This window comes from Scyliorhinus torazame, chromosome 6 (genome assembly GCF_047496885.1).
Source record: "Scyliorhinus torazame isolate Kashiwa2021f chromosome 6, sScyTor2.1, whole genome shotgun sequence".
Taxonomy (NCBI): Eukaryota; Metazoa; Chordata; class Chondrichthyes; order Carcharhiniformes; family Scyliorhinidae; genus Scyliorhinus; species Scyliorhinus torazame.
The window spans coordinates 298,441,580-298,456,647 of NC_092712.1; the positions used below are offsets into that span (position 1 = coordinate 298,441,580).

The following is a 15,068-nucleotide window of genomic DNA, read 5'->3' on the forward strand; positions in this document are numbered from 1 at the left end:
AAACTCAATTTAAAAATATCTGGATTTAAAAGTCACCTTCCAAAACCATAACCACTACCATCTAGAAGGGCAAGAGCAGCAGATACCTGGGAACACCACCATCTGGAGTTTCTCTCCAAGTCACTCACCGCCCTGACTTGAAAATATATCGCTGTTCCTTCACTGTCGCTGGGTCAAAATCGTAAACTCCCTCCCTGACAGCACTGTAGGTGTACCTACACCTCAGGGGCTGCAGCGGTTCAGGAAGGCAGTTCACCACCGCCTTCTCAAGGGCAACTAGGAACGGGCAATAAATGCTGGCCTAAACAGCGATGCCCACATCCCGTAAATGAATAAAAAGCAAATCTGCCTTAACATCTCCGTACGTTGCTTGTGTGAAGTGCCTTGAGACATTTTACAAGGGTAAAGACGCTCTATAAGTACAAATTTTTGTTAATGATAGCATGTTAATAAAATGATGGGCCTACTGTTTTGTTCTAGTGCTTATGACATCCTTGGTAGTGGATTAGACTGGTAAGACAGGAAGTAGTCCTGGGTACCATGTGATGGCGGGGAAAATGGTAAGGGATGTGTTTCCAGTGTGGTAAATTGATCCTGTTGATATTCAAATCAAAGAACCTGTTTGCAAATGGTGGCTGCCTGCGTTCCACTCGTATGGTAAGCTTTCTGGTCCCTTCTATCAACTTTCTGGTCTTTTTTCAGTGTTAGGGCGAATATAAGACAGGATCTGAGAATGCCCTGTCCATATGGAGATGGCAATTGTTAAATTATGTATTGCTATTGAAGCGGCCATTCTGGTTAGCATTTTAATACTTAGGGGGGATTAAACTAGTTGCAGAGGATGGACTAAGAAAAAGCACTTGATTGGATAGGTTCACTGCCCACTTGTGAAGTGTGATTTTACTCGTTGCCAGTCACTGAAACCTCTGCTCCTGGGGGTTAACCTGGCAAAACTGGATTCTGCAAAGGGACTGCTCATCTTCTCCTCGCTCGACTGAACAATCTAGGCAACCCACTGCTTTCGGGGACGTGCTATAGAAGTTGCAGTGCACAAATAAAGCCGACTGCATTAAGCCTCCGCCCCGGTACACAACACACACACACACACACTCTGCGAAGCTATCCAGCGTTTTAAGCTGCAATGGGGGTGAATGTGAAGTAGTCAAGTTTTTGCATTCGCTGCATTAGTTGGATTGCGAGCATTTGTCACTAACACGGAGTTTTTTTCAGTCGCTCTGGTTTGATCCGCCTTTTTTTCCCCTTGCCCTCTGAAAAGTGTGTGTTGTGTGTTTCCTATTTTGCATCGCGCTCACATTTGCTGCTTCCCACCCACTCGGAGCGGGGGGAGGGGTGGGGGGAGAGAGAGAGGGAGAGAGAGAGCTGGGGGGAAGTTGCAGCGTGCAAGGTTGATTGGCCGGGATGATGGGCGGATATTTCCTGGGGGCTGCTGCTCGCACTCTGTGATGAGGGCGAAGACGCAATGGGGAGAAGGGACTGACGCACTGGAGACGGGCGGGCAGGTACCGAAAGAAAAACAGCGGCAGCTCCGCGCTCCTCTCGACCAAAGGCAGATTCTCTCTCTCTCGCCTCACTCCGGAGCTAGCCATTGGGCTAATGAGCTGCAATCGAGCTCACCTCCAGGAACCCTGATCTCCATCCAACACACACACACAGATACATACGCACAGAGAGATACACAGAGATACAAACACACAGAGATACAGACACACATACACACAGATACAGACACACACATAGAGATACATACATAGACACACAGAGATACAGACACACACATACAGATAGACACACATAGATACAGACACACGCACATAGAATCACACACTCAGACACTCAGCAAAGCGGGAGCAGAATGCAGCAGCTATCAAACCGGCTCCCAAGAAGAATTGCAGTTTCGCGTTACTGATTTTTTTCCAGGACACTCGGCTGCTGATGTCTGTTTGGGATGATGGGGACCTTCCCTCTTTCTCTTGGATTTGGGTGCCTTTTTGTTTTTTGCGCTCATCTGGGTTTTTCATCCCAAGGTAAGTGCGTGTTTCATAGATAAACCCCTTTTCTTAAGGCTCCTGTGGCTGAGATTAAAGCGAGAGGGAGAGAGTTTCATGTTGCTGTCTGTTAGAAGCACCCTCGCTGATAACTGCAATTATTGAAACTGCTTTTTATTTATTTTATTTTTTTCGGGGGTGAGGGGCAGATAATTTATTGGAATAGGAAGGTGCGGAATAAAAAAAATAGCCGCGCTGGAAAGGGATTCTCTGGGATTCTGGGCTGTCCGTGGAGTCGGTCAGTCAGATATTGAGGGAAAGTGGGAAATTGGGCAAGGAATGGACCCACACAAACAAGCACCCACCAAGAGACTCATGTCTCCCCCAGCACACACACACACCCGGCTGCCCTAGCATTTGGAGGTTAAACAACGATCAATGCCTCCTCCTGCAATATATATATTTTAAACAGGATACATTTGTGTGAGAAGCTGTGGGGGGCTTCTTCTGCATGGAGCATCAGGGGAAGAATTTGATGAAACGGTAGAGCGCAGGGTACTCAAGAATAGGACGGAGGAAAAATTGAACGTGAGATGGGAAATGGGAGAACAGGAAGGGGGGGGGGGGTCTGAAATGAAGGATAAATGGGAAGAGTCAGAGGAAGGAAAACCAGAAAGTAACAAAAAAAAATCGAGTGAATGATATAATGGGGAATGTAGAGAGAATAAATGTTACTGCCAGACATTAATGGGCAGCATTACTTTGTGTTCCAGCGTGAGAAGGGTGGCATTATGTGCGGGACTCCCGATTCTCATTTGTATTCACCACCTGCCTTGTATTTTTAAATGTTGAATTATAAATAATGGTTAATACATGCACGGTGGAAAGGATGGAGAGTGCAGACTGTTTTCACAAATGGATCAACACCAGGTCTCTTCAAAACAAACAGCGAGTCCAGCTGTTGCTGGCGAGTGCGCTGCGTGTGGGGTGGGGGGGGGGGGGGGGTGGAATCTCTCTGCTTTGGGTTGCAGAATGTTTTCAGTAATGGTTTGGCGGGAGAAGTTGCTGCGCTTTTTGATCGAATCTGAACATTTGTTCACTCTAGCCCGATTCACTGAGCTCCCCGAGAGTGTGACGGCGAGAGAAGGGGACAATGTGGAAATGGCCTGCGCTTTCAGGGGCAGCGGCTCCCCGTCCTATTACCTGGAGATCCAGTGGTGGTTCATTCGAGCTCCATCCGAGCAGGAATACAGTCCAGAGACCAGCAAGATCCAGGTAGCCGCGACTCCACACTTCTGGGGCGGCATGGCTCGATTATTTCAACTCGCCTCTTTGCATCCTTCTCTCGACAAGCCCTTACACCCTGACACACATACAGTGTCACACACCCCTTCACATTCACACACCTTCACACTTACACACCTTCATACACACATCTTCACACTCACGCACACACCTTCATACGCACAGCTTCACACACACACACCTTCACACTCATATACCTTCTCACACACACCTTCACACACGCACCTTCACACACACCTTCACACTCATACCTTCACATACACGTTCACACACCTTCATACACACACCTTCACACTGATATACCTTCACACTCACACCCTCACACACAGACCTTCATAAACACACACCACACACCCTCATACAAATACCACACACCTTTACACTCACACACCTTCATACGCACACACCTTCACACACACATACCACACACACTCACATATCTTCACACTCTCACACCTTCACACACACACGCACCTTCATACACACACACCATACACCCTCATGCACATACCACACACCTTCACACACACATATCTTCACACTCTCACACCTTCACACACACACACACAAACCACACACCTTTTCACTCAAACACCATATATACACACCTTTAAACACACATACACCTTCACACGCACACACACACACGTTCAAGCACACCCTGACACACACACCACCTACTCCCTCCCACACACATCTGCTCACACATCATGCATGTACTCCCACGTACATACCATGCACACATTCCCTCTCTCACAAACACACACCCTCATACACACACAAACACACCTTGCTCACATTCCTTCACACATAGGCCTCCTTACACATATACTCTTTAATATACACACATACACCCTCACACACATACACCATTACACACACTCTACACACCCTCAAATATACTCCACACACTACCTATCACACAAACACCCACACCCTCATACACAAACAGACACAATCATTCATACACCCTTGCACACATTCCCTCATGCACATGTACCCTCACGAACACATCCTCACACACAGGCACCCCCCCCTCCCCCACACACACATTAACTCTCTCAAATGCACAACTTCACTCACACACATACACCCCTCACACACAAACACCCACTCCTTCACATGGAGGTGTGTTACACAAACACACTCAAGATTCATACCCCACACAGCCCCTCTTACATTCAAACACAAATCCTGTGACTCACACACTCCTTCATACACAGACACCCTTGCAGACACACTTCTCTCGCGCACACATACACACTCCCTCACAAACAAATACACACACTCCTTCACACACAAATGTACACTCTCACACACATCCTTAAACACATACACATAGATGTTCAAACACACTCACCCTCAAACACACACACTCACTCACACACAAACACTCTTTCACATGCTCTTTCCCATACATGCCCTCACAAACATATTCTTGACATGCATACACTCAAATTCAAACACACGCACCCTCAAGCACACACACATGCCCTTCCACACATCCCTTCACACACTCTCCCACACACTCCTTCACATACACCAGTCCCTCACACAGATACAAATACATTTCCTTGCACGCACTCTCTTACACATAAACACAAGCATAAACACACACACATTCCCCCAAACATATGCACCTGCACATACTCCTGTTTTCTCTCTCACATGCATACACTTAAAAACATGGGCTCTCACATTTACATACATTCACTCCCAAGCACTCCCATATTTACACAATCCCTCACACACACACAAAAAGCACCCACACACACTCTCAAACAAACCCACCTACATACTTACACTGCCAATGACATACACGTACTTCTTCACACCCAGATCCATACACAATTATTTTTTTACAATTTTTAAAATATAAATTTAGAGTACCCAATTATTTTTTTCCCCCAATTTTGGGGCAATTTAGCGTGGCTAATCCACCTAACCAGCACATCTTTGGGTTGTGGGGGTGAAACCCACGCAGACATGGGAGAATGTGCAACGTACATAATTATTTCCAAACACACTCAAACAAGCATTCACATGGACACAGACACCCTCACATACACTCCCTCAAACACACAGATAACTCCTCAACCACATTGTTTTAAATACGGCACACCATTGAAAACGCGCACACACCCTTGCTTGTCCTCACCCTCCCTCCAACGTCCCTGGCACACACACGCCCCCTCGTGCTCCATCACACACCTGCTCACACACACCCTGCACACATTCCTTTTCACATTTTGCCACGCCATCCTTCACACACTCTGAAACTGCACACTCCCTCACACCCCAGCACATACTCCCTCCCGCATTCTTTAAACACCCCCATCCCACACGTACACCCTCACAAAAAAACTCCCACCCGCACACTCCCGTATCCACTCACTCCCACCCCCACACACACTCACTCCCACACATTCTCCCACCCGGCTAAATTCTGAAGCCCCGTTTTGCGTCTGTTGGATTGCTCAGTTGACTAAAACCTGCGCGTGCTGATTCCATTGCGGCTCTGGGGTTAGCTGGATTTGGGAGGGTATTTCTCCAAAGGCTGGCATCTGCTCTCCATGTACCCTTCGGTGCAAAGAGAACAGCCCGCAGTAACTGGGACACAGGGATGAAAAAGCGACTGTTGTCGGGAGCAGATCTGCACTCCCTGTTTTGTGGCGTTAGTTTTTTTCCTATGTGAACCCTCGAAAGAAGAATGTGATTTAAAATGGTTCTAAACAATGACAACCAGCCAGATTGACTGGAAATCCATGTAAAGATATTTGAAGAGATGGCCTCAGTTGTTGCTCCTGCTAACGTTGGGCGCGTCTCTCCGGGTTTAGGTGCTGTTTGTCAGAGAAACTCGGTCATTTATACAAAAAAGAAAGAAATCTGTCCTTTTGACAGTTAAGACAATAAATGTGTTCGCTATCAGAGAACAGTGTTCCAGGGTGGGATTGAGGGGGGGTGGGTGGCCTAATGTGAAGGGACTGGAACCTAAATATACAAGAAACAGGGAAAAGCTCGAAGCAGTGTCACATGTCGAGTGAAGAAGCACAGCCACACGAAGACATCAGTTAATATCGTCCCTAACACCCAGAACCCTTTCACACTGCTACGAATGTGAGGAGAGGGTGTCATTCTGCCTCACCCCCGCACTCTAATGCAGTGATGCAGAGCAGGGTTGGTAACTGACGCGGTGCCCCGTCCAAACTGCTAGAGCCTGTTAAAAAGTGAATCCGAGCCCAGCACGGGGGAAAGCTGGCTGTTTACAATCTCATGGATGACGGCGTAATATCAGCAAGTACGGGAAATGTGCCAAGCCTTTCGCGCGCCGAGCCAGAGCAGTTCTATCTGGCGACTGGGATAAGATGGTTGGAACAATGCGCCCGCTTTACGCATCAGATGCTGTGAACCTGGGCCGGTTTAAAGCAGGCACTGAAATCGCGCTGATCCGCACATCCGAAACGGTGGGAGTGCCAGGTTTGCCACTTGACGCTCTGCCATCTGTATCCTGCCTTATCAGTGCTGCCCATGAGCTGGCGTGTCATTTCATTTTCACCTGCACATTTCCAAGCTGAAATGTCACGGTGCCGGCCTTCTCCTTGGCCTGACTGGGGAGGGGGGGGGGGGGGGGGGGGTGTCTGTATCTCATGTTGTCTTCTCTCCTCTCTTCCTAATAGTTGGACACTTTGCCACAAAGCGAAATGATCAACGACGAGACGAAAATAAGTGTGAGTATGTGTCGGGACATAGGCGGGACAGCTGTCTCCACCGTCCCGCCGCCTTCATTCAATTGCGTCAATCTTCGGGTGGGTCTGGGGGTTGCGGGGGGGGGGTGGGGGGGGGGGATGTTGTGGCCTGTCTGCTGACGGGATTCTGAGATGTGTAGTCAGCTCTGCGGGCTCTCAAATGGGCGGGGGCTGGGTGGTGTTGGTGGCGGGGGAGGGGGTTGGTTGGTGGGGGGCTGCAGGTTGGAGGTGGATGGGGGAGGGCGAGGCTCGGCGGGTTGGTGGAGTGTGGGGGCATAGAGGTGGGGGGGGGGGTAGCGATGAGACGGGGTTGGGGTGTAGTTAGAGTTGGTGGGGGTTATGGGGTAGAGGTAGTGGGGTAGTTGAGGGTGGAGGGGATGGGGTTGGTAGAAGTGGTGGGATAATTGGGGTAGTTGGGGACTTGGTGGATGGGGTAGAGGTTGTAGGGGATGTTGAGGGTGGGGTTTGGGTGGGTAGAGGTGGTGGGATAGTTGGGGGTAGTTGAGGGTGGAGGGGATGGGGTGGGTAGAAGTGGTGGGATAATTGAGGGTAGTTGGGGGTTTGGTGGATTGGGTAGAGGTAGTGAAGGTAGTTGAGGGTGCGGGGATGGGGTGGGGTATAGTTGGTGAGGTAGTTGGGGTTTGGGGGATGGGGTAGAGGTAGTTTGGCAGTTGATGGTGGGGATGGGGTGAGGTTGATTTGGTGGGCGTAGCTGGAGGTTTACACGGTGGAGCGATGAGTAGAGGTGATGGGGTAGTTGGGGGTTCTGGGTGGAGGATGAGGTAGAGGTGCTGGGGTAGTTGGGGATTTTGGGAGTGGGGGGTTTGGGATGGGGTGGAGTAGAGGTGTTGGGTGCATTTGGGGGTTCTGGGTGGAGGATGAGGTAGAGGTGATGGGGCGGTTGGGCATTTTGGGGGTGGGGTAGAGAGAGGTTTGGGTGGAGGGTGGGGTAGAGGTGGGTGTCGTTGGGGGTTTAGACAGTGAGGTGATGTGGTAGACGGGGTGGGGTAGTTGGGGAATTTGGGACTGGGGTTGGTGGGGGTTCTCGATGGGGGATGGGGTAGATGTAGTGTCGATTTTGGCGGTGGGGTAGTTGAGGGGTTTGGGTGGGGTTGGGAGAGATGGTCGGGGTAGTTGGGGATTTTTGGGGTGGGGTAGTTGGAGGTTTTTGATGGGGATGGGCTAGAGGTAGTGAGGCAGTTGGGGATTTTGGGGGTGGGGGTTTGGGTGGGGGATGGGGTAGAGATGTTAGGTTGGTGTAGTTGGGGCTTTTGGGGGTGGGGGGTTGGGTGGGGGTGTGCTAGAGATGTTCGGGGTAGTTGGGGATTTTTGGGGTGGGGTAGAGGGTTTTGGGTGGGGATGGGGTAGAGGTAGTTGGGGATTTGGGGGCTGGGGATTTTGGGTGGGGATAGGGTAGAGGTGCTGGGTGTAGTTGGGGGTTTAGATGGTGGGGGTAAGAGGGGTTCAGAGGGTGGGGGTAGAGCTGCTGGGCGTGAGGTGAGTTTATCAGCCGCTTGTAAAGCACAGCTACTGTCCGATACCTACCAGTGAAAACACGGACACGGGGAGAGAAAATAATGCAAATGTTAACAGCAGCAACATGTTACATCAATGTAGCCAACGCCTGCCGCCATTGTGCGCGCGTCGTGTTTCTGCAGATAGCGACAATGTTAAAGGAAAATGTGCAACTGGTATTTTGTTTGTGAATGTAATCAAATTTCGCAATTGAAGTTCATTTAAATTCGATTAATTCCTAATGGAGTAAAAGCGATGAATGATAATGTTAATTAACAAGCTCGCTCCTTTAATTGGTCACTGTCACATTGTGGAACCAAATGCACACCGGGAGATTTGCCATGAGAAGCGCAATAAACTGCTTTGCAGTTGTAAATCGGCGTTGCTGCGTCCTTCAGACCCATCTCAACACGAGGGAGGATATTCAGTCATAGGAGTGAGGAATGACCGAATGGGGCACAGTCCTGGTTGGCGTCTATTTGCTCATTAACCTTAATCTGCTTCTGAATCACATCATCCAATCTCAACATAGAAGCACCGCTCCCAGTCTCCCGGAGAGACGTCCTTTCACCCAGGGTGTCATGCAGAAACTGCACTTGTTTTTTGCTCCTTTTTATCTTGAGTAATTGACAGCAGAGCCTCCGGACCTCGCCAGGGGCACATTGGCCTGTGTGAATAAACAGCAGGGTGCAGTCATGTCGTTAACACATTGGATAATTACAGGAAGATGTACCCTGCCCTGGTACATCTTGAACAGCAACAAAAACGTTGTTACTCGTCTGAGACTTGGCCCAGATTATTATTAATTTTTTGTTAATTTCTTCCTGGGGACTTTGTTGGTGATTTTGATTTCTCTGGGCGGGAGATGAGGGTGGGTGTGGATGTGGGTGGGTGAAGAGGGGCATTCTGCTGGTGATAATGATCTATTTATTAGCCTGGTCATTTTCTCTCTCGTTTCCCCCACCCTGTTGCAGACAGTGAAAGTGATGGGCAGTGACATCTCACACAGACTGCAGATTTCCAAAGTGCGGAAAGAGGACGAAGGCTTGTACGAGTGCCGGGTGACCGACGCCAACAACGGCGAACTGCACGAGTTCAAGGCCCAGGGGCACCTCTACGTGAACGCCAGTCACGCCCGGGCCCTGCAGGCACTCGAGGCGCCGCCGCTGCCCCTCCACGACGGCAAGGGAATGCGGGGCCCGCCCGGGGCCTCCGAGCCCTCCAGCGAGCGGCCGGGTCGCCGCTTCCCCAACAACCGAAGCGCTCAAAAGGGACAGACAGGAGCCACCAGCAGGCCCGCCACCACAATCCTCAGGCAGAGTGCCACATCGACATCAGGTAGGCGAGTTACCGCCTTCAGAGAGAGTACAGGTATCAGGCTCACAGGTCCAATTGTCACCCTCCCCTCGATACAGCACACTTTTCCTCAAGCATCTTGACACAATACCTTGACACATGATACCTTGACACATAATACCTCGACATATGATACCTTGACACATGATACCTTGACACATAATACCTTGACCCATTATACCTTGACCATAATACCTTGACACATGATACCTCGACACATGATACCTTGACACATGATACCTTGACACATGATACTTTGACCCTAATACCTTGACACATGATACCTTGACACATAATACCTCGACACATGATACCTTGACACATGATACCTTGTCACATAATACCTCAACACATGATACCTTGACACATGATACCTTGACACATAATACCTCGACACATGATACCTTGACACATGATACCTTGATACATTATACCTTGACCCATTATACCTTGACCATAATACGTTGACACATACCTTGACCCATAATACCTTGACACATGATACCTCGACACATAATACCTCGACACATGATACCTCGACACATGATACCTTGACACATGATACTTTGACCCTAATACCTTGACACATGATACCTTGACACATAATACCTCGACATATGATACCTTGACACATGATACCTTGACACATAATACCTTGACCCATTATACCTTGACCATAATACCTTGACACATGATACCTCGACACATGATACCTTGACACATGATACCTTGACACATGATACTTTGACCCTAATACCTTGACACATGATACCTTGACACATAATACCTCGACACATGATACCTTGACACATGATACCTTGTCACATAATACCTCAACACATGATACCTTGACACATGATACCTTGACACATAATACCTCGACACATGATACCTTGACACATGATACCTTGATACATTATACCTTGACCCATTATACCTTGACCATAATACGTTGACACATACCTTGACCCATAATACCTTGACACATGATACCTCGACACATAATACCTCGACACATGATACCTCGACACATGATACCTTGACACATGATACTTTGACCCTAATACCTTGACACATGATACCTTGACACATAATACCTCGACACATGATACCTTGACACATGATACCTTGTCACATAATACCTCAACACATGATATCTTGATGCATGATACCTTGACCCATTATACCTTGACCCATTATACCTTGACCATAATACCTTGACACATACCTTGACCCATAATACCTTGACACATGATACCTTGACACATAATACCTCGACACATGATACCTCGACCCATGATACCTTTTCACATGATACCTGGACCCATAATACCTTGACACATGATACCTTGACACATAATATCTTGACACATGATACCTTGACACATGATACCTTAACACATGATACCTTGACACATGATACCTTGACACATGATACCTTGACACATGATACCTTCACACATAATACCTTGATCCATAATACCTCAAAACATGATACCTTGACACATAATACCTTGACCCATGATACCTTGGTCCATAATACCTTGACACATGATACCTTGACACATGATACCTCAACACATGATACCTTGACACATGATACCTTGACACATGATAGCTTGACCCATAATACCTTGACACATGATACCTTGACCCACAATACCTTGACCCATAATACTTGACACATGATACCTTGACACATGATACCTTGACCTATAATACCTTGACACATGATACCTTGACACATGTCCTACTAATGGTAGCCACAATGTGGAGATGCCGGCATTGGACTGGAGTGGGCACAGTAAGAAGTCTTACAACACCAGGGTAAAGTCCAACAGGTTTGTTTGGAATCACCAGCTTTTGGAGCTGATGAAGGAGCAATGCTCCGAAAGCTCGTGGTTCCTAACAAACCTGGTGGGCTTTAACCTGGTGCTGTAAGCTTGTCACTGTGCCTATAAATGATAGAAAGAAGATTGTCATTATTTATTGAAAATCGATCATCCAAAATCTATATTCTACGCTTTAGAACACCCTAGGCAATAGATAGTATCTACACAATGTATTCACAAAGAATAACGTGGCATGTAAGATAGATTGTAATTAGCACAGGTACATCTAGACTAACAGCCGCTTATGGTTGAGCAATCTGGAAAGCATGAGGTATACAAACAGAAACATCCCATTTCTGTGACACTTTTCAGCAGGGCTTCAACATATTTTCAAGAGCTTCCCAACCATTTGTTTTCTAAAGTTACGCACAGGCAGAAGACAGCTTGCTGCAAAGCATGGTCCAACCAAGGCCAGATGGGCTGAAGAACTAGTTATTCCATTGTCAGTGGTGCCCGAGGGAAGAATGTTGACCGAGAAATCGGAGCCTAGAATTTATTCCGGTGCTGGCCAACAGAGGGAGCTAGGTGCTCCATAATCTGTTGATGTAGGCTGCCTAGTCTGAAAGCTGTGCCTGGAGTATATGGCGATATAAAGGCCAGCGGTGAGCTGCAATTGAATCCAATGGCACCACAGACCCATAGAGGGAAGGGTGAGCAGATCAGGAGGAGGGCTGAGGCTTTGAATGAGAGTCCTGGAGTTTGCAAGTGAACACCATTCTTTAGGACCATTCAGACCAGGGCACGTTTCACAGGAATAATAAAGGTCAGGTGATGACGGTCGCAAGAGTCACGTGTGCTGCAACATTGCCAGGATTTGTCACCACTGGGCTACTGCCAAGTAAACTGCAAATAGCCACTACCATACAACCATGTAAAAAACACCATTCATCCAGGACACAGTATAACCACATCTTAACCTTGTTCTATGGGTCATTTTACTTCCATGTTTAGATGAAATGAAAATCGCTTATTGTCACAAGTAGGCTTCAAATGAAGTTACTCCGAAAAGCCCCTAGTCGTCACATTCCGGCGCCTGTTCGGGAAGGCTGTTACGGGAATCAAACCGTGCTGCTGGCCGACCTTGGTCTGCTTTCAAAGCCAGCGATTTAGCCCTGTGCTAAACAGCCCCTGATGGCCCTTGTCTCCCTAAAATTTACTCTGGGTAGTATGTATGTGATACATTTAATTGTAATTGCGAAACATTTATATGAATGTATGTACCCAGCTGTAATTATTACTGTGATGTGGAGTTAGCCCCGTATGTCAGCTAGTCATGATTGTGCCCAGTCTGCAGAGTGCAGTGTTGTTTTAAGATTACATTTGATAAGATCGAATCGAGGTCCTGCAGACGAGAACCTCTTTGATGAAACTATAATGCAGCAGATACACCATTCTCACGCTGTCTTGTTCTTTCAGTAACTAGATGCTGGCTCGCTGAGAATGCTGCTTTCCTCTTAAGATCACTTTGCAGCGCCCCTTTGGGTTTTTTTTTGTAAATCAGGGTCGGACTGTGTCGTGTTGCGTGAATGCATGCCAAGCCAAAGCGACGGGTGTTTAAACCGGAGATGTCAGCGCCAATGTGAAATACATGTGTCGAGAAACGTTGCTAAGAAATATTGGGAAACAAAATCTTCCAGATGAGCGAATGTTTTAACTTCTTCCGCAGGTACGACGATCGTAACTGCAAGCGATGGACTAGGTGTCCTGCTGCTTTTTTGTGGCTTTGTGAAGGGTGCTTTGCTATAGTCTGAGTGCTGACTTTTCCACTATCACTTTCTCTTAAAGCAAAGAGCGGTTGGATGGTTAAATCCATGGACTGGAGAGCAAAATCGACTTAAAACACCCACCCTTCTGCACCCAATGTACTGTAATTCTCTAGAAAACGGGAGCCCCTTATAGAGGCAGCAAAATGGCAGAGAAATAGAGCACCATTGCTCAGGATACTTACTGCAAATGGACTGCTTGTTGATAATGAACCACTTTGTGTGGGGAGGGGGGCAAGATCACAAGTCTAGGGGCATTCTCTTACACAACCTGGCACCAGGGGGAACCATCAGTTCAACTAAACTCTGTCCGCCACCGAAGCGGCGTCTGGCAACATTCAGCGTGTGGGTGTGCGAGATTTCAACTGCACCTCCTCCACTTTAAGGACACCCTGACCATCCATCCTTCGAAGGAGCCTCGATTCCCATTATAACTCTCTGTGTTTAAGTGTGTGTGTGTGCAGGATTCTCATCGCAATAGAGACACCTTTTGGACATGTGCAGCATCGCTTTCAGCACCTGGGCGTGTGTTATTTTCATTTTACCTGTGCCGGTTTGATATATCAACTCGTTGGGGGACATCTGTGTGTGCAGAGCGGACCTTAAAAGCCAGATGATTGACCGCTTTTCAGTGTGCTGTCGTTCTACCCCCACACCCCAATCTTCCCCGTTTGCCATTTCCAATGCTCGCTGTGACACCAGTAAGGTATTTTTGTTCCTTTCTAAATAATAGGCTGAATTTTTAATTTTAAGAACGCTGCACTGTGTGACCACCTCTCCCCCCCCCCCCCCCCCCCTCTTTAATTTCCACCTCCGTTAACGTGTTCACGAAGATATTCCGGAGAGATATCCAAATGCAAGTTGTGTATTTAACAAACAAAAAGACAATTTTCGAACGGTCTGTGACACCGATAAAGAAAGTACCGGTACCGCGCGAGTGTTTTGTTTCTTAAAGAAGGGCGAGTTGAAGGGAATATTACCAATCGGGCGCTAATGTTGACTTCAAGGCCGTGTTTACTTTCTCTGTAATTAAATGTCATCTTCGTGTGTTCCGCCCTCACCCAATCGCAACCACAGTGAACGTTAGACCGCAAAGATACCGACTGGAAATATTATGTAGAGACTAAAATCACGTAGAATTAAACAACAACAAAAACGATGAAGGAGGGTGTTCTATTTTTATAATTTTTTTGTTTCATGCGCCTTTGATTGGAAACTGCAGTTAAAGGATAGTTCCCGCTGTGCTGGTCGGATCACATGTTGGAATTAAGTGCGCAATTTATGTGTCCCACCCCCCCCCCCCCCCCCCCTACTGTGTTAATTTCATCAGCTCATTTGCTGTGCGGAAGGATGTGAAATTGACCAGGAAATGTCCGCTTCTCTCTCGCGCGTTAATTTCACTTGTCTGCAAACGCTGCCGGTTGCAGGGTACATTCAGTAACTCACCACCCACTCACTCCCGCCATGTGTCACGGCGGGGGGAGG

At 47.8% G+C, this 15,068-nt stretch overlaps 1 protein-coding gene across 3 annotated transcripts; it reads left to right on the top strand.

Annotated features, from left to right (window-relative positions):
• Positions 1–1,398: 1,398 nt before the first annotated feature.
• Positions 1,399–14,742, top strand: vstm2a (V-set and transmembrane domain containing 2A). 3 transcript variants are annotated; one of them, XM_072509892.1, is made up of 5 exons: positions 1,399–2,045; positions 3,112–3,281; positions 6,989–7,039; positions 9,547–9,910; positions 13,237–14,742. In XM_072509892.1, the coding sequence occupies exons 1-5, from the start codon at positions 1,967–1,969 to the stop codon at positions 13,314–13,316; spliced, it is 744 nt and encodes a 247-aa protein (XP_072365993.1). In that variant the 5' UTR covers positions 1,399–1,966; the 3' UTR covers positions 13,317–14,742. The 3 variants fall into 3 exon arrangements, with proteins under 3 accessions (XP_072365993.1, XP_072365994.1, XP_072365992.1); XM_072509893.1 differs by having other exon boundaries at positions 1,400–2,045; positions 13,606–14,742; XM_072509891.1 differs by having other exon boundaries at positions 1,401–2,045; positions 13,487–14,742.
• The last annotated feature ends 326 nt before the right edge of the window (positions 14,743–15,068 follow it).